The sequence below is a fragment of the Anas acuta genome, chromosome 25 (genome assembly GCF_963932015.1).
Source record: "Anas acuta chromosome 25, bAnaAcu1.1, whole genome shotgun sequence".
In the NCBI taxonomy this organism is placed as follows: Eukaryota; Metazoa; Chordata; class Aves; order Anseriformes; family Anatidae; genus Anas; species Anas acuta.
Genome location: NC_089003.1, coordinates 1568062 through 1595074, shown reverse-complemented (window position 1 = coordinate 1595074; position 27013 = coordinate 1568062). Strand labels below are relative to the sequence as shown.

At 43.0% G+C, this 27013-nt stretch overlaps 1 protein-coding gene across 7 annotated transcripts; it reads left to right on the top strand.

The window, feature by feature from the left end:
• The first annotated feature begins 17 nt into the window (after positions 1–17).
• Positions 18–27013, top strand: SPOP (speckle type BTB/POZ protein). Of its 7 annotated transcripts, none has more exons than XM_068660836.1 (10): positions 18–156; positions 13931–14073; positions 14366–14487; positions 16035–16186; positions 16292–16419; positions 19902–20079; positions 20711–20766; positions 21202–21324; positions 24933–25075; positions 25745–27013. In XM_068660836.1, the coding sequence occupies exons 2-10, from the start codon at positions 13996–13998 to the stop codon at positions 25887–25889; spliced, it is 1125 nt and encodes a 374-aa protein (XP_068516937.1). In that variant the 5' UTR covers positions 18–156; positions 13931–13995; the 3' UTR covers positions 25890–27013. The 7 variants fall into 7 exon arrangements, with proteins under 7 accessions (XP_068516937.1, XP_068516938.1, XP_068516943.1 ...); XM_068660837.1 differs by lacking the exon at positions 18–156 and adding an exon at positions 165–482; XM_068660842.1 differs by lacking the exon at positions 18–156 and adding an exon at positions 756–866.

Below are 27013 nucleotides of genomic sequence, written 5' to 3'. Positions count from 1 at the left end.
TTCCCCCCCCCCGCCCCCTCACAAACACCTCGCGTGGCGCATGCGCAGTGCGGCCGCCGCTCGGCGGCTGCGGGGCGCTGTGGTGGGGGAGCGCGCGGCCGCGTGAGGGTTGGGCGGTGCGAGGAGGCCGCCCGGGGCCAGCGGGACCCTTCGCAGGTGAGGTGGGAGGGACCGTGCGGGGCCAGGAGCGGCAGGAAGCGGGGCGAGGACTGGAAGCGAGGCCGCAGGGACCGGGGGGAAGGCGGCGCCGTCCCCTCACGACCGCCGGCACCGCCGCTGTGGAGGTGTGTGTGAGGCGGCTCCTTCCCGGCCCTGCCGCCTGAGAGACCGGCACGAGCCAGCCCCCCCCCCCCCCCGCTCCGCTCCTCCGCCGGCTGTTTAAATGGCACTGCGACAGGAGCGGCGCCTTGCCAAATAGTGAGCTCCGTACACCCTAAGGGACTCTGAGGGCCACTGTGCATGCTCCGGAGCGCTGCCAGAAAGTGAGCCACCCGTCAGGCGGAGAGGGGAGGGGGGGAGGCAGCGCCGCGCGCGCATGCGCAGCGGAGAGGCGAGGGCGTGGCGGCGGAGCGCGCACGCGCGTCGCCAGGCGTGCTGGCGGAGGGCGCGTGCGCAGCAGGAAGCCGGGGGCGGGGAGGTCTCGTGCCGGGTGCTTCGCGCGTGCGCGGTGGCGGCGACGAGCGAGGAGCCGGGGGAGGCGGCGTGAGGCGGGCGGTGCGCATGCGCGGCCGGGGCTGGGGGGCGCCGGGAACGGGCGTTGTGGTGCGCGGCGCCTGCGCAGTAGGGTGCTGCGGGGACCTGCGGAATAGTGAGCCGCGGCGTGCGGGCGGGGGGGGGAGCGGCGGAGGAAGACATGCTGCCAAATAGTGAGCCGCGGCCGCTGGGCTTCTCCTAAGGAGGGGAGGGGGGGGGGGGGCACGGTCCGGGGGGCGCCATCCCCAGCAGCCGCACCTGCCCTGGGCCCCGGCCGCTCGGCCTTCCCCCGCGGCGGAGCCGGCCTTCGTGGGGCCGCAAAGGTGCTTGAGGGCCGGGAGGTAAGGGCTGGGGGGGCAGGGAGGGCCTGGGGGGGGGAGGGAGGGCCTGAGGGGGGGGTAGGGGGCGGCAGGGCCTGAGGGGGAGAAAGTGAGGGGGGTGCTGAGGGTGGTAGGGGCCGTGTGAGGGGAGTGGAGTGGCAGCAGGGCCGGGCTGGGGCTGCCAGGGCTGGGTTTGGCCTCGGAGTGCTCGAGGCAGGTTGATGAACCAGGAGGGAGCCCCCCCCCGGCGGTTGGGGTCGGGCCCCGTGTGCCCCCCGGCCCCTGGGGGTGGGTGAAGGAAGCGGTGCGGCACCAGGCAGGGTGGGAAGGGGCGGGAAGCCCCCCTCGTCCCCTCCCGTGTGTGGTGAACGTGACTCGGAAACGGTGGGCCGGTGTTCGCACCGGGCGCTGTGCTGCTGAGATGGGTGGATTAATGTTTTATCCTGGTAATGCCCCTGGTGTGTGCGAAGCTGCGTGTGGAATTGGTTGTTGAGAAGTGATTTGGAGGGGGAAATGTGGAATACGGTGTTACTTGTCGTTTTTTTTCTTTAACTCACCAGTATTAGACGTGTTTACATTTTTGTAATTTTGAGCATCGTCGTGACATATGGAAAAGAACCCTTTTTTGTGGTGTTTTTGGCCTCTTCACAGTTCTGAATGGCTGTGCCTGGAGTGGCTTGGTGTGTAGCCCTGTAAAAGTCGGAAGAATTTCACTGTTGTTTATGCTTTGGGAAACAGAACTCTATGGCTATGACAAAAACCGAAATTAGTTAAGTAAAACGTACAACTGTCTTCCTTCTTTCTCAGTGACTTTCTCTAAACAGAGGCCCAAAATGATACAGTTTCATTACGTCACTTGTTTCGTTGTGACCTGAATTACAAAGCCATTTTTTTTCTTAATGGCACTTCTGTCGTGGATGTGTATCAAGATCAGGCCAACGTGATAGCAGAAGTGCATCGTGAGCTGTCATCCTGTCACTTTATCAGTAGAGGACAGTAACACAAAACTGTCCTGCTATCGGATCATAGAAACTGCCATCAAGCCTGATATCCTGATTAAAAAAAATTCGATTATCTTTGCCACTGTTGTAAAAGTAACTGTGCTTCCTCCCCAAAACCTTCTGGCTTTGCATGCAGGTGCAGATCATAAGCAGAGGTTAAAATGGCAATAGTTTTGGTTTGCCACGTGGTCTCAAGGAGCCCACGTTCGCAGGTCACAGTGCAGTGGTTCAAAAAGGGAATTTTATTTGTAATTGATATTCCCGTTAATTGATGCTTTAACACGAAGAAGGTACGAGCGCTGTCCCTCATGTTAGGTTTATTAGACCTGATAAGTGTTAAAAATAATTCCCTTTACCAATCCTCTCCCAGTTTGTTTCCTTTGAGCCAGCTTGACCAGTGGGGTGGTGTGGGTGCTGGGTTTATTTCTGAGCTCTGGCCAGACCTAGTGCTAGGTATTTACTGTGAAGTGAGTTTGTTGCCCTGTGTGATTTCTTCTAGATACCAATCCACTTTACAATAAGAGGGACTTACCAGCGTTATTCTTGGCACAGCCTTCTGGTCAGTGTTTTACCCGTGTGACTCGCTATTCCGCTGCCTAGGCTGACGCTGTGGACCCGTAAACTTGAAGCTGCCTGCTTCTTTTCTGCCTGGATGTTATTTCTGCAAAATCCAGCATAACGCAGGCAAAGATATTTATTTCTTGTATGATCACGAGCTGTCGCTGTTTTATCAGCTACGTTCGTAGTTTCACATTTGGAGATATCTGCTGTAATTTTGTAAAATCCAAGCTCTCCTCCCAGTTTTGGCTCAGTTTTCTGCACAATTGGAGTATTATGTAAGATCTTGCTGTACGGCTCCGATCTCTGCTGGCGTTTCCTACTCAGCACGCAGAGGAAATAAAACAAAAATGTGTTTAAAAAAAAAAATCTTTATAGACAGAATTTTTAAGGTGTTACTTCTTGATTCTCAGATGATAGGCTGCTACCATGTTCTCTCCTGCACTGTGTACTTGAGAGACCTCTTAAATAAAGCATGTGTCCCAAGTTCTAGGAGCGCATGACAGTACAGGAAACCAACACAAGATTAAAATATTCATATGTTGTTTAAAATACTTCCCCTGAGGAGGCAAAGAAGCTGTTGTTTTTAAGAAACTATATTCAGAGATTAGAACTTACTTTCTTGGTTTCCTGTTGTCAAATGTCCCTTCACTGAACTTTGTGTTTTGGAAGGAAGGAGCTGAGCAATTCTGGAATTCTCTTCCTCTTTGCTGCTCTGCATAGCTGAGTTTTTAAGAAAATACGTAGCACATGTCAGATGTCATTTGTTTATTTTTATATTTTGTTTTTCCTCTACGTCTTTAGGACAAAAAAGATGCAGAACCACTGACTGTATAGCAAATGCCCGGGAAAGACTTGGGAGTTCATTTTTATCCTGTGAGTAAATTCTTTGGCTACAGGCAGGAGTGGCAGCGTTGTGTTCTGTGAGGCGGAGCTGGTCTTACAGCTCTGTGGATCTTGAGACATCGGTGGAGTTTCTAAAGTCAGGACCATGGGAGGGATTAAACACTCTAAATTCAGAACTGGAAGATACTTTTTGGCCGTTGATGTAGTGGCACAAGGCAGTAGGGTGGTGCTAACTTGAGGTACACTGCTACAGAACGTAATGTTAACATTTTTGTGTCAGGATAGCAGGTTCAGCTTTTCAGGGCCTCTTTTAGAGGTTTTATTCAATAGGTTACACAGTGTGGGGGTGGACTTAAAGTGGCTTTTGCTGGAACTGTGGCATGTGTGCTGTGAATTTTAACGTGTGCCTGATGGAAGGCTTAGGCAGCAGATCGTGTAAAGTAATTTTGATGCCTCTAAAAAATCGAACCAACATCTGATAAGAATCATTTCCTAGCAAAGGAGAACGGCCTTGTTTACATCCTTAAGTGTCTTACATGTTTGAACTTGGAAACACGCTAGTTTTTAACCACTTGTAATAGTACAGAATCACAGAAGTACTTTGATATTGTTTGGAAGGTTTCGATCTCTGTACACTTACGGCGATTAAATGTTGAGAAACATTTCGTGTTGCAGGACGTGTGAATTTATTTAGGGTGTGTAGTTGGATGCTGGCACACTTACATTGCTGGCTGATAGTTGAAGTTCCTGTGCATTGCTGCTCTTTCTTTGCAGTTATTGTGTCACCTTTCCCGTTAGTAAAGCTGGGATGCTTTTTGATATCAGATGTCCGGGTGACATCTATGCAGCATCAGTCAGAAAAGACTGATGGAACCTGTCTTCAGATGTCAGGCAGAACTTTATGAATTTCACTCTTTTAACTTTGGATATGCAGGAATGGTATCTGTATAAGTTCTTAATATGATTTATTGGACTCAAACAGTGATGTAGAGCTGTTGAGGTTTTTTTCCTCCTTTCCATGAGGGCTAATCCCCATACTTAGGTTTGGGAGATAGCTGTTTATTGAGTGTATAAGGCGTGAATATCTCTGTCAGAGATGTGTCAAGAACTGAGAGTTCAGCAGAACTGCCTGGGAAGAGGAAATGGTCTAGAAAAAGTTACTGATCTTAGAGCCAACCAAGAAGCTGAAGTTTGCTTACAGCACTTGATCAGGTGCAGAATTAATTCAGCTTGAGAATGTGTGTTTTTAAGTCTGGTTCTGTTTACTGTTCTGTGCTCGTTGTTTGCTCATTGCTGCAGACGTTTGTTCAACAAACCATAAATCAGATCATAATTGTGTATAGCAATTTCTCCCTCACAGCAGCGGTTTATTTTAGTGGGGGACTTCACAAGATTAAGTTTCATTTCTTCAGCTTAGGCTTTAAAGCTAGCCAGGCTGTGCTTCTGTCTTCTTCTCTTAAGAAGCAATCCTTTTTAATTTTTATTTTTGATCTAAAGCAGGGGATTTGCTTCTGTGTCTGAAAGAAGGGCTCAGATGACAGCCATGGTTTTAGACACATGCTTACAGCCATGAGACAGGAGAGCAGGTGGAGATAGATACACTAAGTCGTCTGGAGCTGCTGTATAGCAATGCAGAGAAGCTGCCTGGCTGCCTCCCAAGTGTTGCTGCATAAAGAGGCTAGAACAGACGCTGACTGCATTGATGTAAAAAGTTTTCAGTTAACTTGGCTAGAATCGTGCTTACAGATTAACTATTTTGTCTGTTGGAGAACGTTGCCACATTTATTTATTTTTAAACCCTGGAGAATCTATTATCATACGGTGAAAGCATCACACAATGCCTTCCTCAGAGGCAGGGAAGGCAGGCTACTGCAGGCGGGGTATCCCGACCTTATAAATCTCTCTCTGTAATTTCAAAATCATGTAAATGCTCAGCTGTGCCGGTGCCTTCATTTCCTCAGTTGCTTTTTTGTGGAAGTGTCCGACCTCAACGTTTGTGCTTAAAAACCACACGTATCAGTTTGATGAATTTCTTAGAAGCACTTGTGGCCGGTAAATGAAACTCAGGGAACAATCTTTCGCTGCTGCGTTTGAGGTGCAGACGGTTTTCTTAAGGCTTCCTGTTAGCCTGTGATTTTGTGGATGCATCTTCCTCGAGAGGAAAATATTGTTTGTATAGGTGGTTGAGTCCGGAGTGGGGAAAATTGCCATCGTGCTGAATTCTGCCTCCCAGTCTTCTGCTGCTCAGCAAGTAGGAGTATGGTGAAATGACCACAGTTTAAACTTTATATAACATAATTTCAATCAGGGAGCACAAGCACACGCCTTACAGAGGGTTATATTCAGATGTATCCTGGAAACCTCCTGCGACTTCTTTGTTTGAGGTGGGTGCCAACCTTGCCAAACCTGAAAAGAGAGAAAAGTCCTGCGGCTTCTTAGTAGTGATGATTTTTAACTTCTCTGTTTTAGATTTGGTTCTTGGCTAGCAGAGAACTGATATTTCTCTTTAGGTAATGTTGCTTAGTAGCTTATTGAGCTTTACTGTTGATAGCAAAAATAGTAGGAAGACTTCTTACCGTGTTTGTTACCAGGATGGAAAGGGAAGCAGGAGGAAATCAAAAGCAACAGTCACTGTGGTTTCTTCTTTGAGGCTGGATTTTAAACAGTTGATGGAGCGTAAAAGGGGATATAAATTTATGTATCTTCTGGGAATTTGTTTTTGTGTACTTTTATATTCCTGTTTTGTTTTTTAAAGATTCAGTAAATAGCCTATGCCAACAGCAGCCTAGAATGGATGCCTAAAATAAAAAGTCAGCAAATCAGCTCCCTGAGCCCAAGATACTTCCCTGGGGAGTTTTCACTTATCACACGAGTTACAGCATTAAAGCCAGCAGCAGTGACAGGAATGCACCTTGCTGCCCTGTTTGCAGTGTCGCTAATATAAACAGAAATCCAGGAATGCCTCTGGCCTTTTTTCCTCTTTACTGAAAACAAACTAAATGCAGAATTCTCTGAGCTACCAGAATTTGTCTTTGCTCTTTGTCTTACTAATTAGATAATCTTGGTCTGAACTCGTAAGGATATTCAAATAGGGGTGTAGGCGAGTGCCATGATTGTGTTATTTTCGGAGCGTGATTTACGGGAAGATGGGATTGTTTTGATGTTAATGCGAGTTAGATTATTAAAATTGCGCCAGCAAAACCACGGTGCCTTATTGAAGTAGGTGCGATGCGTTTGATAGAAAACACAGCTGCTGATTCTTGAGGAAAGTGTAAAGCTGGGTTGGGGCTGGAAGTTGGTTGGGATTTCATTCCCATCTCCTTCCTCTCCTCCTTCCTTCTCACGATGGTGCCTGATGAGGTTACAGAAAAATTTAAACAAAGTAAAGAAAGAAAAGGAAGGACTCTTCCTGCCTATACAAACAGAAGAGTCAGAGGAGCATTCCCTGATAGAACAGGCAAACAGGAGAACTTGAAATTGCATTTATTACCTGTTAGTAGTATGTTTTGTAGAAGCTCCTGTTGGAACGAAGTACACTGCTGCCTTCTTCTCACGTGTCTCTAACAAGCTGGGTTTACATGCTGATTTCTAAGGGTGCTTTTATTTGGCAATCAAATAATCTCTACATTTAGCAGGTTGAAGTAATTCTGATAACCATCCCGGAGTCCTGCTGCTGTTACAAGTAGGTGAAAGCATCCAGTAGGTTGACATCTAGTTTTTGCCATGCCTTGTAATCTCTCTATTTATTACTTGAAAGCTTAATTTCCAGAATAATAACGGCAGAAACAGTATTTCAGCTCAAGTTGGGTTTGATAAGCTCTTAAAAATATTAATGCAAGATGGCAAGTGGAGAATGTGCTGTGGGAGCTACCAGATGTTTGTGGCGCTGAAAAGTTGATATAAATAAAAGGCTCCAGAGGGGATTATGGTCTTGGTGGTTTGCAGGGGATCAGATCTGCAATCCCATTTGAGTGCTGCAGCAGTGTTTGGCGTCCCCAGTCTCAGCAGTCGATTGACAAATTCGGTCCCGCTTAATTTTCTGCTTTTGCTTGTTCTCTGATTAGGCGTCATACCACTTAGGCATTTTTCTTTCAGTTATTTTCAACTCCTCAGGATTCTGCTGGGATTTTAGAGGTGTGAGGTATTTCTAACAGCGTGTCACTCGTACAAGAGAAGAACAACCTACAGAGGGGAGAAAAACCATGCTGCTGCCAGCCTGTTTTCAGAATGAGAGGCTTCCCAGGGATCATAGGGAGTGTGCTGGGAAAGAGTAGTTTTCCTGAGCAGCTTTATCTTTTAATGTGGAAGATGAATTTGGATGATGTGGAAGTGCAAATGTTGTACTCTTAAGAAACCAACCAACCATACAAACAAAAACCAACTGTTAAATTGGCAACTGAGTTACTTGACAAGTGACAGGTAACAATTTACAAGTAGAAGCTGAAGCTGTAAAATACTTTGTACAATTTGCCCATGAGGGAGAATCTAAAATAAGAGTTCATGGGCCATAACAAGTCCTTTTGAAAACAATCGGATTTCTTATTGAAGAAAAGTGTGCTCAGGCCAGTTGTTCCTCCAAGTCCTAAGTTCAAATAATGTTTTTCCTTGCAAGAGGAGAGAAATGAGGTTGGATGGATCAGCAGGAGGGAAAAGAGAAGAGGTGAAAAGCAGAATTTCAGGAAGTAGTAAGATTTATTCCTTTTTAATGTAGTCATGATCTAAACTAAAAAAAAAATGTGTGAGGAAGGTTAACATCAGAGGAAAATAGTTGTGATTTAAGATTTAAGCTGCACATATCATGGGACGTACCTCAAAAGGATTAAAAATGGAAATAAAAAGAGTGAAAGATGGGGCGGACATCTACTGAAAACAGGAGTGATGACTTAAACACAGTAGTGCTCTAAAATCCCTCCCAAAAGTTTGATTTTGCTTTTAAGAATTTGTTTACTTTTTATATTTGCTAGCATGGATGTGATTGTAAGATACGTTGGGTGACTTACGGTTAGGGTTAGGTGGCGCTTGAGGGGATAAAGATTTCTGCATCTGGTCAAACGGCAGTGTGAAGCAGTCTTAGAAGAACATCTAAAATACAACTTGCTTTAATGCCTGAAGATCAGAAATTTTCAGCGGAGGATTTGTTTATAAAAGGAGAAGGTTATTTGGAGAACCCTTGGCTGCTTTGTACCGCCAGCTTCCTCTGTCTTTCCTTTACTTTTAGCTCTTTGTGATTTATCTGGAGGTATTTGGAAGGAGGAGAAGGGGTGGTAGATGGTCTTCAGCTAAATAACACTGGGTTTTCTTTCCTTTCTTATGAAATGTGTGTAAAAATTGTTATTCTCCTTACAATGTCGACATTTCACTGGCAGTGTTCCCGTTTCGTTTCCTCTTTCCTTCCCTATCCCATAAGATTTTCGTAGACATTGTCATTTCTGTAGATGACAGCATTTTTTCCTTTCCCTCCCTTGTTTTGTAACAGGAGAATTGGTTTAAGGGGGGAAAAAAAACGCTCTAAGAATGGAAAAGATCCATTATTGTTGGAATCTTTCTTGAAGTGGAATTTTAGGAACTGAATTTAGGGACTGGGTTGACCTGCCAATATTCAGTGCTTTGTGAGCATTTTATTAATTGTGTTGAAAATATCGTTTTCTAGATAACTCTTTACATTTTCATTATGTCATATCCACCAGCCCACCACCCCCAAAAAAAGCTGGGAGGAGGCTAATTCTGGATGTTCTGACTTATGATGAATTATCTGGAATAAAGTGAATTAAGGTGTGTGTGTCTGCATCAATTCCTCGGTTAAAATCTTCCTTTTATGTAGCCTCCAGAGGGCCCTGTTGTGACCTGGGGACTTTGGCCTTCTCCTATGCGCCTGGCAGCTTCAGGTGGAATAAAAGGGAGTGAGATGAATGAGATGTGAGGGCTGTGTTTTAAATAACACAAGGTGCCCATTGAAACTCTGGGTGTCGCTTTGAGTCTTGATGGCACTTACCAGGGTCGATAACATCTTTTAGTCTGGAGAGCACAGAAAATAGAGGACACAGTGCACGTCCTGCTGGCTTTCCAGTGGAATGCACCAACCACCATATGGGCAGGAGTTATTCTTCCCTCAAGCTCAGTTATGGTTAAACCTCTGCGTCTCCTCCTCACGTTTGTCCTTTCCAGCTTACTTCTTTTTTCCAGGCGGCGATTGGCTTCTTGTTCTTGAAGAATTACTCACCTTACTTTGTTCCGGAAGGATAAGCCTCTCGCTTTTGTAAACCAGCTTCCTTTCAAACGTAGATTCTTGATACGGGTCACTTTCATCTTTGGAAAGCGTTCATTTCTAATCTAATCTATTTTTATTACTGCAGGTCGTTTGCTACCTCAGTGCAGTTTCTTCTACAGCAGCACGTTAATAATTAGGTGATTTTGTGTAACCTCTGGAGCTCGCTGGGCCTGCCTTCAGCCTGCATTTGGAACGAGGCGAGATTTCCTGCCACAGGCGAGGTAATGGTTGCAATCAGTATCGCCTGGCAGCCGTTAGCACAGGCCGGGTGAAAGCTTTGCTGAGCCCATCATCGCTTCCTTCTCTGGTATTCCAGGCAGGAAAAGTGGCGTGATGTCCTCTTTAGCATATACATTAAAATCTGAAAACTTACTCATCACGGTTAGGTAGGATTGCATACCCATTTGCTTGTTCACTTAACTTGCCTTTTTTTTTCTTCTTTATGGCAGCAGACTCAGGCCTTCCATTGTCACTTTCAAGGCCGTGAAGAAAGCGGGAAGATAATGGCCTTTTCCTGTGCTTCCATTTCTCATCCCCCTTGTTTTATTGCTCCTGTTATCTTTGTCCCTCTCCTTTTCTCTGCATATCCTGCTGTTCTTAGGTAGTCTTTGCTCTGTGCTTGGACACTCTTCGATACCGACGCTTGTCCAAGAAGTAACGACCCCAGCTTTTGAAACACGTAGTTGAAGCACGTTCATTTCACAGATGTCAGTAAACTTATTTTCAGTGAATAATGCTCGCAGAAGATGAATATACTTGAAATTTTCTATTGTAAGCAACTGGTTTCTTAAAAGGTAGTTCATTTATCATGAGAGGAAATAGAAATCAATGCTCTGTTTATCACAATTGAGTCATTCTGAGGCCTGTTCTAGAACAATTGCTTGAGCTGATGCTCCCCACCTCTCTCAGACCAAGTCTTTGCTGCTCACAGAACACTTCAGAGGGTTGATTCCCACAGTGGGTGGAATTTTGAGCTGAGATGTCTTGGTACGGCTGCTATGCCAGGAGGTAATTGTTAGGACAGGGTAGCAAGGGAACATTTCCTGTGCTTCAAAAAAGGCTGATCTGGCTCCGATTCCTAGAGAAATTTTCTTCATCTGGAAGTGGTTGTGAGTGAGGTGAGAATTATTCTTATTTTTTAACTGTAATCTTACATATGTCCAGAGACAAGTGCTCTTTGTTGCTTATATCCAAGAAAGTCAGAGACTTGGATCTTGTACATGGGCTTTGAGGGATCCATAAGATAACATTTTGTCTTTTCATTTCCTGTGCCTTGGTATCTATGCTTGTACCTTCACGCTTGTCCCTGCCTTTTCTGGCCATAACAAATTTTGATATCTATACTATTTATAAAATGTCTTCAAAATCCGCCTGCAGCGCTTCGGAATTCACTCCTAGTTCAGAGATGCCAGCACTGTTCCTAAAGATGTGTGAACTGGTAAAATATTAAGTGCTCATGAGCAAATAAACACCGGGGGGACCCTGCTGATTTCAGAAACTTAATCTATGGGGCACGCTCAATCAGCCGTGGTACTTAAAATGTGTTTAATATTGGTCCGTACCAGGAGAGCCCCTCAGTGCTTGAGGGTGGAGCAGCACATGGCAGTTGTAAGGATGTGTTTCAGTGGATTTCTGTGTGTTTGAGAAGCAAGGCAAGTGGCAAAACCTCCATTGTATTTATTTTTTTTTAACAAACATTTACCAAAAAAAAACAAAACTAACGAATATTACATTTTTATTACTATTTTCTGTAGCATTAGAAGTGTTCATGCTCTCATTTAATACAGGTATGGACAGTTGGTTGCCATATTGAGCAAGGACTATGATACAGTTCAGCATCTTTTTTCTTAACTGTATTTAATTGCCTCACAAAGCATCTGCAGAAAGCTTTGATGTACTAAACTCTGAAAGTATTTTCCAAATAGTAGAAAATCTCTAAAATCTAGAACCTGTGTCCCCTTTGGGCCCTTTTAAAAGGGTAACGAATGACGTGCTGGCATGCAGCAATTCTATTAGCATGCTGTCACAACTTTTATTACCATCTGCCTATCCAAGCCATCTGGGAGGAAAGGATATAAGATAGGAAAGTGACAGTTACTCAAAGGAAATTAAATAGGCCTGTGGATCTCTAGCTCATTTGTCTAGCCTTCAGAGCACGGGAGCTTTCTCAAACTTCCTTCCATAAGGAAGGTGGAGGTGATGTTTAGATGCATCTTACAGAGAAACTCCAGCTGCAACACAGAAAGTGTTGGGGAAGGAGCCACTGGAATTTTTGAACTCTGCAATCTCCTTTCATGTCATTTTACCAGAAAGCCGGGTAAAATTTTACCTTCAGCTTTCTGGTAAACTGAAGTCTTCCTGCAGAAAACTGCCTGTTGTTGATAAATGTCTTGTGTGAGAGCACACCGGAGGGTAAATCCCAAAGTTGAAGAGTGGTTCCTCTCCTAGGCCTTGTCACTTTACTCCGAAGCCAACCCAGGAGAGCAGCATTGTGACCTCACGGTGTCACCGGGGGGATGCTGAGCAGGCGTTGCCGTTGGCTCACCGACTGTTCTTTGGGGCGTCTCGCAGCGAGGAGCTGTGCCCAAAATCCCTGGGAAGAGGAGAACCAAATTGGATTTTAGCTCTGGGATTTAATTCTGAGCACTCTTTTGACCAGGTATATCAGGAGATGCATCCCTGGAACTATGTTTTTACAAAAAAATCCATATCATGTCTTACTCTGGAGTTCTCTGTATTTGTTGTGCTTTCTTCTCGTCAAACCTTCCTACTTGTCACTTTTCTTAGGCTTAGCATCTTGTTGCTCTGTGTGCAAAGTTGCTGTCAGCAAGCTTAGGAAGCTTCGTCCTCTCCCTGGCTGCTTGTTCTCTGGAGATCGAGTTTTGATCACGTTTTGTGCCTGGGTGTTTTGGGAAACCTGTGCTACGTAACAGTCAGGAGATTAAATGTATGATGTAGATTAAAAATAGCAGTGAACAGAACAAGAAAACAGCCTGGCTGGACTTGAGCAGTGCTTCTGTGAGCCCTAAAGACAAAGAAAAAGCTTGGGTCTCTCCTGCCAATAGACTAAAACCAGCAAAAAAGCATCGTTTCCCCAGCCACGATCAGGATGAGGTAGGGTTTGTTGGTTTTTTTTTGCTACTTGTGCTGGAATGACAGCTTTTATCCATCCCCCAAATACACGTGGCTGGGGACAGTGAAGAAATTATGCCCTTGGAGACAAGACTGATTGTTGCACGTGGAAGGGCAGTTTAGCTAAGTATTCAGAACTAGTGTCTGCTAATTTTGGCTTAATTTGAGTGACACAGAGCGATTTAATTGAGTTTCATTGGAGGAATGGTGGTAATTTTAAGTTTAATGTAATAAAACCCGCAGCAAGTACCTAAAGTGAATATTGATGTCCCTTTCTTTTTTAAAGTGCTGAGTTGTTTAACCCCGTTCCTCATTGCACACGCGCAGCACAGACTGCAAATGCAGGAAGGTTGTGAAGCGTGCAGTCGGGTGGGCACTTGGTTTTACGGCAGCGTGGGTCTTCAGGAGTTGGTTGTTTGGCCCTGAGCTTCGTTCCAGGAGATGAATTTCCATTGCTTAAGTAGGCATCTCTGCAGGGTTAAGTATTTCTCAGCTGCTAAAAGCCAATATCTCTTTTTCAGTGATTACATGGACTCATTTGTGCTTTTTTAAAGGCAATTAAACTTTAGGGGGAAAAAAAAAACAACACGCTCGTTTTATGACTAGATAATACCTGTGTGCCAGGATTGCCAGCTGCTTTCTGAAGGTGAATATGACTCAAAACCCAAGTAAACAGCTGTAAACTGAAGTGGAGACTGGTGGGAGCCTTGCTTGAGAGAGGTCTGGTCTCTGATGATGTGAGACTCTCCAAATGAAAGTGGGGAGCAGTAGTGAGTTCAAGCGGGGGCCTGAGGGTGAAGCAGTAAATCCCAAATCAAGCGGGGAGTCTGCTGCTTGAAGGAATTTATATGCCGGGTTTCTTCCCATAAAGAGCTGGCATATTGAAAGAATAAGTGGAGGTGGTATATTCCCTCCTCAGAAAACATATGGTAACACTTCAAACCGCTGAAATGGAACAACATATTTTGAAGGTGTTGTGGGGAAGAAAGCATAGAAAGCACGATTGCCTTAACTTGTGTGCCACAGGTTTTAACAGCGCTCCTGGAGTTTTCTCTCTTGTCCTTAGCTTTGGTTTTGTTTGTTTTTCTTCGTCTCTTTATGGGGACTTACAGGGTGAAGATCTAGTATAACTTTCTTCCACTGAGTTGTGAAATTCTGTTTAATCTTCAAACTGGCGATGTCAAGGGTGCCGAGTCCTCCTCCTCCGGCAGAAATGTCGAGTGGACCTGTAGCAGAGAGCTGGTGCTACACTCAGGTAAGCCCGTGCTGTGTGGGGATGCTCCAAGGTAACCACCCCATTAGAACCCGTGGCAAGAAATGGATTCAAAACAAATTTAGGTTCCAGATTTTCAGAGGGCATCAGACTTGCTAACAGCATTCACTGAGGCCACCTCTGCCAGCCGTGTCCAAACTCTGTTGTCCTGTGCCTGCGATTTATTCGTGACACAAGTGACTCAGTAAAACTTGCAGAATTTCAATTTTTGTCTTTTAAGATGATTTGCATGAATGCAAATGGCCCTAAACTGCCTATTATCCTCTGTTTTAAGATTAAAGTGGTGAAGTTTTCCTACATGTGGACCATAAACAACTTCAGCTTCTGCCGAGAGGAAATGGGTGAGGTCATCAAAAGCTCAACCTTTTCATCTGGAGCCAATGATAAACTCAAATGGTAAGTAAGAAGCACAGAAGGGAGGTTCGCCTTGCTTGTACGACTGTGTGAAGGAGCTTGGGGCTCAGTAACAAAGATATTTTGCTGTCCTTCTCTGTGCTGCATAGAAATGCTTGCTTCCTTGGATGCACAACGTTCACACAGGGAGAATGTACTGTTGCTTTAGCATAATGTTTGGACCCAGAACAAATGTGAGGATGTGGCCATTAGAAATGTTCTCTGCTAATGGAAAACAGCAGAAGTAGTAGTGGAAGGTAGAGCTGGAAGGGAGACCATATCCTGCCTTGAAACAGAGGCATGGCATGGAACATTATTAATCTGTCTTAATTTTTTTTCTGTCATAAATAACTGATGTTTTATCTTAGTAAGCTCTTAGAAGCCAGTGAGAGTTTACAGCCAGGGTATTCAAGCTCCACTTCTGCCTTCCAGCTTCAACCCCTAATACTCCAGGTTGTTAAAAAGATAATTTTTGCCTGCACTCTAAATTTTCTTTCCTGCAATTTTAGGCTATTGCTACTGTATTACCTTCCTCTTCATGGCAGCTTTTTATATATTCAGAGACTTCCATAGTTATTTCCATCATCCCTTTCCCTGCATTTTTAGTTTCTGCTTTTTAAAGATGACTTTTTTTTATTTTTTTTTTTACCCTTTTCTGGTCCTTCACAACCTTTCTCATCTTCCCCGAGGAAGTGTTTTGGCATTTTTTCTTTAAACCTCCTTAGTCTCGATTGCAGCAAGTTAGCCACTAAATTATTTAATTTAGGGATGTGTATGTGCGATATAATTTGTGTTCCCTTCCTTCGGGTGGCAGACCTGTGCTTTCGTTGGACTGCTTCTTGTTATTAAATTACTTACCTTTATAACCTTTGCTAGTCAGATCTCATTCTCATGCCTTGGTCTTCGTGATTTTTGTCCCTGTGTGTTTGAGCTATTAGTCATTCAGCATGATTTTTGCTGCTTGTTACACGATGTGTCAAGTTTCAGGTCATGGAAGTGCTTATGAGTTACCTTTTTCTTGCACTTATGCTACTTTTCCTTCACCCAGGAGTAGTTTTCTCTTTTTTGCCCTAGTATTAAGCTTTTGAGAAGCTTTCAGCCTTCCAGAAATCCGTGTTTTGCCTTTGAGCTGTTTCCTGTGGAACTTTACCTCTCGTTTCTCTAATATTTTTCAATTCTTTGAATCCATTGCATCTATTCTGCTGCTTCTTTCGCTTCCCTTCTGTGAAGGTTGTCATGCATGGTGCTTTTCAATATTCAAAACTACACCCCCTTGGATACCCCTTCTGCACCATGGTTTTTGAACTGGTTTGCCCATATTACTGCTTATGGGTCATTACCTTTTTTGAAGATGTAGCATGAGGCTGACTGTAATGCACAGTTCCAATCTCTTTAGCTATCTGTTTTTTTCCTTGTGGTTCAGCAGTTTTTAAGCAGAACTTGTTTGCTGTACTTTTTAGTGTGAAAATGCTACTGCCCTTTCTTTGAAAGCTCTGAATGACCTTCCAAAAACTGTTCCTGACATCTCATTCAGATGCCTGCTTCTACAGGTGTTTACGCGTGAACCCTAAAGGCTTGGATGAAGAAAGTAAAGATTATCTATCCCTCTATCTGTTGCTGGTGAGCTGTCCAAAAAGTGAAGTTCGAGCAAAGTTCAAATTCTCCATCCTGAATGCTAAAGGAGAAGAAACAAAAGCAATGGGTGTGTAAAAACGCTTTTTATCTGTAGGGGTCAGTTGTTTGTCTTTTACTGTTTGATCAAGCAAGTCATTCAGCTGTTGTTTGAAGCACCGTGTCTTTCTTTCAGAGAGCCAGCGAGCGTATCGATTTGTACAAGGCAAGGACTGGGGATTCAAAAAATTTATTAGAAGAGACTTTCTTCTGGATGAAGCCAATGGACTTCTTCCAGATGACAAACTCACTCTCTTCTGTGAGGTAAGTCTTCCTGTGCAGCTGAAAGAATAGCAGTTCCATTAGCTTCAGGTAGATGTGACCTTATTTCTCATCATTGCTTTTAAGGAGTCAGAGGTGTCAGGAGAAATAGTGGCTGTTTATGTAGCACTTAGATTTTATTTGTGTGCGTGCGTGCCTCTGTGTGCGGTGGCTTTTTCTACGTGTGATTCATTCTATTTCACTTCCATTTATTTTTTGCTACTTTATATTTGTCTCTTACCTGTGATGGTGGTAGGAATTAAGCATGTTTGATTATCATTTCACTTCTGATTTAATATTACCAACCATCTGTTTGTACTCCTTAATTTGAAATTCACTTGGGATGAGAACCAGTGCTAGCTCTGTAGTGAAAACTGTCATGCCTGTTACTTCCCTACTGAGTAAAAAAGGCTACTTCTGTCTTTTGAGTGTTTCTGTACATCTAACAGAAACAAAAAGGTAAGATAAACGAATTCTGGAGTAACCATAGGTTTTGTTTGTTGTGTTGTTTTTCTGCAACTGCTTACAGAATTCTTCACTAATAATATTTTCAGATGAAGATGCAGACAGTAATTTCTAAAGCTAGATGTTTAAGTCTAGGAAACTTAATGGGCAAATATAAACTCTAATTTAGTGTCTCCAGAGCCTCTGTTGTCTATTTCTATCATTTTGTTAACTGCAAAATAACTCTTCGTAGCTGCAATTTTTGCTAGAATACAGGTAGAAAAAGTTGTCCTCTCTTCAGGTCTCCCACACTATGTTTTTGTGGGAGTTGTCTTTTCTTTTGCTGCATTTTCTTCCAGGATTAAAAGGGATGCTTCAGTCCAAGTTTGACAGCTGTTTGGTTGTGATGTTGGATTTTGGGTTTTGTAGCTTGGTCTAGCCATCATAAACATTCACATACATAAATTAGCTAACATCTCCTGAAGGATTTGTGCTCAATCATTGCTTAAACCACTGCTGTCATGGAGGGAGCCCTTCCTTCAACACTTCTAGCAATGTGGGGGAAGAAGAGAGCGATGGCTTGGGTGACACCTCCATATGTCTGGCAATTACTCTTTCCTTCATAATAAATGAGCCAGAGAACTCAAGAATTGTGGAGTAAAACTCAAAAAAATGATGTCAGAGAAGGGAATTTGCGATCTGTGATGTAGAGAAAGCTGAGATCCACCAGTAGGCTTGGCAACCAGTACCAAGGCGATCAGTCCACTTTTTACTGAAATGCTCCCTTCAAAAGCATCTGTTCAGTGTTTTTCTTTCTGCTGGATGAAAACTTGCTGCTGGCTTCACCTGCCCTTGCTAGCTTCTGTTTTCTCTTTCAGTTTGTTCCACAGTCTATTATATAAGAAACCTGAAGTTTATAGTTCTATTAAGGGAAGAAAGTTACACTGTATGGAAACAGTTTGGAGAGAACTTTCAACAGCTTGCCTTTTTTTTTTTTCCCTTCCTTCCCTGAGCTTATAAGTCTCCTAGCATGTAAACAGGTGTGCCATATGCTCTCCTAACACTTCCCTGCTGGTCACAGGTGCCAAGTGATACTGCTCACATCTGTACTTTCAACAAGCATGTTTTGTATGTAGAAACCCCCTAAAGAGTTAGCAATACTTGATGTTGAAACACTTGTTATGTGGAGATACGTTGGGGTTTTCTGTAGACCAAAAGGTTGCTGAGTGTCTCTGCTGTGCCTTCTCATTGCTTTATTAAACTTAAAAGAAAAAAGCCTTTTGCTCTCTGCTCATGGCCAGCGCTGAACTTGGATAATATCTCCCTGAAAATGCTATTAAGGCAGAGAATGATGATTCTTGTCAAGCATTTCAAGTCTGACCTCGTTTACTTGTCAGTTTGGGGATTCTTCAGCCTCTGTTTTGCAGATGGGGTTGATTGTTCCTATCCCAACTGGATTATTTTTTGCTGTTTAAATTATATTCCAACATCATAGGTAAATGCATTATGGCAAATCTCCAAAAAGAACAGTGTTCCCAAAGTTACGGCAGTAGTTCCCTTCTGAGCTAGGTAGTGTTTAGTTCCCTTGCTAAGATGTTGAAAATAGCTTAAGCAAAACTTTAACTATTTTGACATCTGAGGCTGGTTACCACTGTGAGTCTACCAGTCTGAACTCCTTACGTGAAAAAACATGTTTTATATTTTTTTAATGTGAGTAACTGAATTTCTTTCATGTATGAAGAGGATTGACTTGTTGATTTAACTGGAGACACAGATTGATCACAGACCAGTCAAAAATACTTGTAGTGTTGGACTCCAGCAGGGGACCTGCGTCTTAGAATTTCTTCTTAATGAGTCTGAGTCCATGTTATTGGTCTGGAAGTCACAGGGCAAAAAGATGTAGCAGTCAAATTAATGATGAAGAGTGTTACCTTCCTCACATTTGCTGTGGCAAATCATTATTAGTGCTTTTTTGGCAAGCAACATCTGGTATTTGTTCATTTCTGAGTGTTGTATAGTTTATACAAGATGAACTGGAATACCCAAGAGTGCCTGCCATCAGAAACCCACTGGGGGTTTGTCAAGAGTTGGGGTATGTGCTGTCAGCAGATTTGCCTTAACAAGGTGCTTCTGTCATCTCTCTCACTTCATAATTTACAACTTTTACTTTACTGGGAAGCTTCCTTTGCAGTCCATTGTTCTCCTTTGGCCATTGCTTATTAATAGAACTGAAATTTAACCTGGATTTGACAGCAAATCCAGCAAATAGTTTCCCATATGCTTCCTTGTCAATCATCTTGTTCCTTTTATTCTTTGTTATAGCAGGGTAGCATTAGTCACTCTGATCTCTTCTAATTGGAGTCTGCTACAGAAGGCATACGATTTACTGTGTTTAACAATAATGCTTTGGTACTGAAGACACTCTTAACTGTTCCCTTTGTGTAGGTTATTCATCAGCCAGGATGATTGCATATGGTCTCTGCCTAACCATGTCTGGTTTGGAGTAGGTGGTCAGGAATCTTATCTACCTTCTCCAAAAATTTTTAATTATTTGGCATGAAGTTCCTTTTTTAACCCACTTGTACTCTTTGATACATTTTTTTTCTTTTTAACGTGATGGAAACATCGAACTCTCTGCAAATGCAACTCTGGTGCTGAACCAAAAGCAGCAAACCATTCGAGGTGCTCAGAATGTCCTGCGCTGCCCTGACACTGCTTTTGTATGCATGTGTGGCTGAAGTGCTCACTTGTAGAAGTGCTCTGTATACTTCATTTTCATTTGTACTTCTGTCTGTATTGCATTATTGATTTGGGAGGGTTTCAGAGTGTTGATAGAAGGAAAAAAGTAGGTCAGGAATGATGTCTATAAAAGCAGAACATTTAAAGTTCTGCTTCTTGGAAAGCCATATAATAAAACTTGTTAATTCGCATGGAAGTGTCATTAATTTATGCACACAACTTAAAAAATTCATGTAGGGAGATTGGTTTTCCAGTGTGGATTTATGACTTTTTGGTTTGTTTTTTTTTTTCATTCCACCCAGGTTAGTGTGGTACAAGACTCTGTAAATATCTCCGGCCAAAATACTATGAACATGGTGAAGGTTCCAGAGTGCCGCTTGGCAGATGAGCTGGGAGGGCTCTGGGAGAACTCGCGCTTCACGGACTGCTGCCTGTGTGTTGCAGGCCAGGAGTTCCAGGCTCACAAAGCCATCCTAGCAGGTAAGTATTGAGCTGGGTGAGCCTTAGTGGGATAGGAGACAACAGCACGATGACAAGTGAAATACACTGATACAATTGTTCTATGGTTGTTTTGGTGGATTTTTTTTTTTTTGAGTTACTTTTTTAAAGGAGGCTTCTGCAGCTTTTTTATCTGCAGAGCTGTAGTAAAAGGCTTTTTGTGAACCGTTACAGGGAAGGAAGAAATATCTACTCCATTTTTAATTGCCTGCCTCCCCCGCAAAGAGAGGATGGTAGGAGGATTCCTTTGTGGCTGTAGTCTACTATAATGTATTCCTAAAACATTTGTAAGAAACAGTTACCAGAGGAATACTTTGTTGTAAAGTCAAGAAACATACCTTACTGCCTCTGTGCTCTTCAGCCTTGTTTGAAAGGACTCAAGAAATTCCTGCAAACTCATTCTCCCACTTTCAAGCTGCATTGGCCACATTACATCACAACCTGTGTGCTTCACCAGTTCTACTCAACTTGCCCTGTCTGCTATGGGAGATACATTATTTTTTTTCCCTTAATTAAGTATCGTGATGGGGTTAATGTTGGCAGGCTACACTTAGCTCATCCTGAAGAGTAAGGGAGCATCTCTAACCATGTTTTATTTTTCCCTCTGCTGTAGCACGTTCACCGGTTTTCAGCGCCATGTTTGAGCATGAGATGGAAGAGAGTAAAAAGGTAAGATCCTGCAAGACGGAGAACTCTTCCAGCTAGGCAAATAACTCTCTGGTCAACTCTTAATATCACTGGTCAGTTAATTTCTTAGGTGGTGTTTGTGACTACTGTCCCCTTTTAACTGTTTTTCTCGCATTAGATGCAGATCTCTGCTTCAGCTGTCCTGAAGGGTGGAAGAAAGGGATCAAGGAGGCAATTGTTACCTTTCTAACTCTAGGGGAAAGTGTTTGGGGTGGGACAGGGAGAAGTAGAGGCTGTGCAATACTACTCAGAATCTTTCTTTTTACATCCGCTTATTTTTTCCTTTCTTGTTTTCTGTCCAAGTAATACACATTCTGAATAGTTTGTAGCAAATCTGTGAATACTTAAAGAGCTCGGGTAGAAGGAAGCCTTTAGCATCTTATCAGGATCTTAATAAGCTTCATTTCTCTGCTACAGAATCGGGTTGAAATCAATGATGTGGAGCCTGAAGTTTTTAAGGAAATGATGTGCTTTATTTACACGGGGAAGGCACCAAATCTTGACAAAATGGCTGATGACTTGCTGGCAGCTGCTGACAAGGTACAGTTGGGATTTATGGCTATTTAGAGAACCAGCAATGACGTGTGCCTTGCTTTACACAGAGCTCCTTGGATATTCCTGCAGTAAGCTTTTCGTGTGATGATAGTGGTTGGGCAGTTTCTTTGAATTGTTTTATCGAATGGCTGTGGCTTGTAGGTAAACTTGGATCTAGTATAGATACATATACTTAGAGCTGCGCGTCTTAACATATAATGATCAGGAATGTCTGTCTACTGCTCATTTGTAAGACTTTTAAAATTTCAGAGGACGTTTCTATTCAACTTAATCTACCATAAGAGCTTGGGGTGAGAAGAAAAAATCAAGATGGACCCGGCTATATATATATATATATATATAATATATATTTTTTTTTTAGTATGGTTACTACTAAATCTGAAAAGTAGTGCTCTGTCTTGGCAAACAGGGCCTGCTTCTCCTTCTGGTCTGGCTGGTATCAGCAGCTTCAAGAAATGCTCTAAACTGATGGATAGCCAAGAGTGGGAAGGTCCTGTTATTTATTTTCTTTTTGCAGTGGCAGTCCCTGCTGCTTGAGGAGAGAAGGGGTGCACTGGAGGAAGCCCTGTTGCCTAACCCTGCGGTGGTTTTGCAGGGTCCTTGCCAGGGAGGTGCCGGGGATGCTCTGACTGGAAGGCTGCTGGTAGTCCCCGTGTAGCAGGCACAGCGCTGTGGCCTTGCCAGCCAGCCAGCCTCTGCCTCCTTCCTTTTGCAGCACCAAGGACAGAAGAGCGTGCTCTGCTGGCCAGTGAGCCGTCTTAACCAGTGAAAATTCGTAATATATAACCAAAATTTTATTTCCTTTTTCTTTTTTTTCTCTTAAAAGTGAATTTAGTGCTGGTGAAAGATGCCAGTTTGACAGCACTGGAGACTAAGTCCCGAATTTATCCATCGAACAGGTTCAGCACGGGTAGCAGCAGTGCAAGATTCTCCACACTGCCCTGCCAATGTGCCTCAACTCTGACCTGGAGGGACCACCTCTAGGGGTGAGAGCGTAGTTCAGTCTCCATGCTTCTTCAGTCCTTGGATTCTCTTGTGGGTGCCAGATAGGGTGGTGGATTTGTAGATGTGGATGCATGTAACCTTGTTCCACGCAAACCACCACACAGCCATCGAGTCCCCTGTCACTGCAGACCTGGGCTTAAGCAAAAATGCTGATTTAGAGGTGAAATGCTCCATACGCCATTAGTAGTCCACTGCAACTAGAATTAAAATGGGAAATAAATGCAAGCAGATTCTTGGCCTGATTATAATCATTGCCACATATTTTATTCAATATTTAAAGAGTATTGATTGAGAGCACACATAGCATCTTTAACTGAGACAAGTGTAAGCAAGAAGCAGTACATTAAGGACAGAGTAGGCTTTAACTTCGAATTTCTTGGCTTTTAATGCAGGTTTTTTTCCTTTTAAACTCATTGTGTGTCTTTTAAAAGCAGAAATAAAAAATCTTTCAAGAAAGCACATAAAACATCTATTATTTACTCAAGAGACCGAAACAGCTTCTTCTGAGTTCCTCCCATCTCTTGGGGAAAATATGTAATTAGACCAAAACCAAAACAAAACACGTCTTCTGAGCCCAGGAGATACTATTTCAGCCTCTTGGGTAAGAATGCTATTAGGTAGGGCTTTTTTTTCTTTTTTCTTTTTTCTTTTTTAAAGTGTAATTAAGAAAGGGGGGAAGGGGAAATCTTGGTACCTGAGAGACCAGAATGGCTACTTTTGCCCAACTATGTAATTAGAAGCTGAGCTATTCGTAGTGAAAATCGAAATAAAAATTGTACATGCATGGAGGAGAATATTCAATTTACAAAGGGAATAATTTTAAGCTTCGTTTGCTGCATTTTAAGTTACTGACAGACAATAACATAAACTAATGGTTTGCCCCTCATTTGAAACTGTTTTAGTTATTGATACAGATTAAGCAAGTAAATTTGATTTGCCTTCTCAGATGTTCTGATGGGAGAAAACTGTCCTGGTTATGAGTGCCATGCCTCAATTGAAGTAATTACTGTCTCTGAGTCTTAAGTGAAAAAATGTTTCTATAATTTAAAATTATTCATCTAAATGTAATCATAACGCAACGCAAAACTCGATCAGAATATAAAATCAATTTATAGCAATAGTGCTTATCATATGGTGAGCACTCCAGCTGTCCTGCAGATGAGCTGGTTACCAGCTCTCTGTTGAGGTTGACAGAGCAGCCCTTACACGTCCCGTATCTTTTCTGAATGTGGCTACACACAGTGAAGAACTGGTGTTTGTATACCATGCCATCTTGAAGTTGTCTAAAAAAGCCTTATAAACAGCATGAAGGATACCCTCAAATGCAGTTCTCTCTCAGATAAAAAATAAAATAATGATCTTAAAGATTATTTTTCTAGAAATGTCACTCAGTTTAAGTCATAACATGAGGGAGACTTATAGTGTTCAATCTTTAGAACAACTTATGTAGAGGTAATGTTACTACTTATGTAAGAACTGCATCAAATTAGCTACTCTCCTAATCCTTGTGAATTGTAATTACAGGATCTAGAATATTCAGAAATACTCAGTGTGTTTCATCCAAAGAGCAACAAAACCCTACAACCACTTCACACATACCAAGATTTTCGGAAGTATCTCAGTCTTAGTGTGCAGCTGTGGTATTCTAAAAGACTGAGGTTTGGCATATGGGTTTTGTTTCTTGATAACAAGTGACTTAGAGTTTTCTGAGCATTGACCTTTCTGAAGCCTGCCCAAGACTGCTGTGTTGCTTTTGAAAATCTTGGCTGACTCTGCATGTTTCAATACCGACTGAAGTGCTGCAGAAAGTAGAGTGTGAAATTTTATTAGAAGGCACTCTGCTAAGCATGTCCTTTGAATTTCTCAAACCATTGACACAGCCAAACCCTGTGGATCTAAAAAATGTTGAGGTAAATGCACGATAGAATGGTGGAAATAGCTTGAGAATGTGAAGTTAGAGTAGGGCTTTTGCTAGGGCTTTACAGACAAGCTGTGATGTTTTCTTTCCAGCTGGATAGCTGCAAGAAATGGGGCATTTATTTAGCATTTCAGTATTAAACTAGTAGCATGTACTTGAGCAAGGCTAATTGTAAATTACAGGTCATTAATGGCAAAGAAATTGAGTGAAAGCTGCCTAAACATCCCTGGAACACCTATGGAGCATTCACTATTAGATAGGTCTCCCCACTGAATCTGAGTAATACTATCATGTGGTAATAAAGTGAGAATAAGGATTTGGTTTTAGCATTGAGTACCTTGAAGTCACTGAGGTAGTGGTAAAGGTGAGCTGAAATTCTCATTTCAAAGCATGAACACAGCACCAGTAAGACAAGAAGCCTGGGATGAGAGTTATGGTGGGTATGCTTCCTCTCCATTGCTTTCCTCAGGGTGGGCACTCAATGATTCTCCTTTTTCGCTGGTCACCACTTCTTTCAGTACAGTTCAGATCCATGTAGCAAAGTGAAGAGGTCTGTTCAGCACAGTAGAGTAGTTTTGTTACTGAAGAGTAAAGGAGCACAAGTAAGACTTCACTTCAGGCTAACTCAGGCTTTCTTTGTTGTAACTGTACTTTGGTTTGTATTTTGCAGTACGCTCTGGAGCGTCTGAAGGTGATGTGTGAGGATGCACTGTGCAGTAACCTGTCCGTGGAAAACGCAGCGGAGATCCTCATTCTGGCTGACCTACATAGTGCTGATCAACTGAAAACTCAAGCAGTGGACTTCATTAATTAGTGAGTTTACTCTTGTTCCAGGATGCGGCATCTTGTGAGCAGTCACATGCAGAGGAGATTCTCCTCTGCGTTGTGCTTGTTTTTTTCCATTCTTCCATTGTGGTCCTTCCTTTGTCTGGCATCCCAGAAGTGGCATTGCCCTGAGGGCTGGTTACCCTTGTCCTGCTGGGACTGTGTTCAGTGTACAGCAGAGCTGTTCTGGATTTCTTTTTAAGATCATGAGAACTTCTAGCATGTACTCCCAGATACTGAAGGACTATTTGCAACTAGTACAACAGACCTTTCCGTAGATACAAAATGATGACCAACTACTTTGTCCAGAAACATTTTTTAGTCCTATCTGTTAGTTAATGCAATTTTTCTCACTATTTTTTATATTGATTGAAAATGCTCCTATGCTTGGGGGGTCGGGGTAGATGAGCACTGTGCTGCTGCTGTCATCCACTTGGGATTGTGGGTGTTTGAGGTTTTTCATCCTTAGGGTGAAGGACTGTCCAGCATACAGTTGCACCAGCAGAGCCAAAGCTTGTGATCTCTGCTAAGCATGCATCTAGAGTGATCCTAAAATAGTATGCTGAAAATGTCAGGTTCCTTAAGCATGTGGGAAGTACCTGTTAATCCTTGTTATCCCCAGACAATAACTTCAGATTTATTTTCTCTTATTTCTAGTCATGCTTCTGACGTCATGGAGACATCAGGCTGGAAGTCTATGGTAGTATCACATCCCCATTTGGTGGCTGAGGCGTATCGCTCTTTGGCCTCTGCACAGTGTCCCTTTCTGGGACCTCCACGTAAGCGACTGAAGCAATCCTAAAGTCCTGTCTATCACAACACCCCGTGTTTTTCTGGAAGCAGCATCAGCTGTTGCTGCTCTAACCTTGACCACCAGGTAGACAGCGAAATCTGTGGAGCTTATACTCTGTTGTTGGGGGGAAGAGACTGCTTCGTGACACCCAGACTTTTTAAAACAGCACCAAGTAACTTGGGGAGAGGGGGGAGGGTGGGCCTGGGGCTCTGGGGCTGTTCAACCTAACGAATCCCTGTCGCTGCATCGTCTGTGTGTTCCCTTCGACTTGGCTGAGTCAATTAAGTACAGGGTTCGGTTTAGGCACCGACCCATGTCAGAAAAACCCAGCAGTGGTACTGGGGGAAAACAACATCTCTGCGTCTGGCAGCACAGAACAAACCGTCAGATGCCTGGAGCAAGAGGACATTTTAGTTTTGGAGAGAGCATTGGGGGGTTAAAAAGAATTTCCAGTGAGGTTCTGGAAAGGAAGTACCTGATGGGAGCTCCAGTAGTATTTATATCAAAAAAGAGAATTTAAGTCCTTCCAGCTGAGCTAAAAACTGGACGTTTGTGTAACTCCTTATTGCCATCCAGCAACAAGAAGATCAGTTTCTCTGTTAGTAGCACTTGTATGTTAATTGCAAAAAAAAAAAAAAGAAAAAAAAAAGAAAAAAAAAAAGAAAAAAAACACCTTTTATAAAATGACAGGTTGAAGTGAAAGGGGACAGTGAGAGGCTGTGTGTTCTGGAGGGTGTGAATAGACTGAAGGCAGCCTTTGGCAAGTCTGTATTGGTTTTGAAAGGACTAGAAGAATCCTTGATCTGGAGCGTGCCGTCTGATAAGAACAACAGTTACTGTTTTTAGATATTGTGGAAAATGTTTTTGGCATTTTTCCCTGCTTTATTTCCCTCCTCCCCCTTTTTTAAGAAAAAAAAAAAAAGGAGAAATTTTATTGTTCATGAACGCTGCGTCAAAAGTCCCTGTCCTGAGTTGCTAAATGATTCTTAACAACTGTTTGTACCTGACTTGCTGACTGTATAGGAGCCAGTCCTGTTCCTTTCTATTAGTCACTCTTCTTACAGGGAAGAAGTTTCAAAATAGCTGGTAACTTTTTTTTTTTTTTTGAAAATATAAATAATTACTATTTTGTA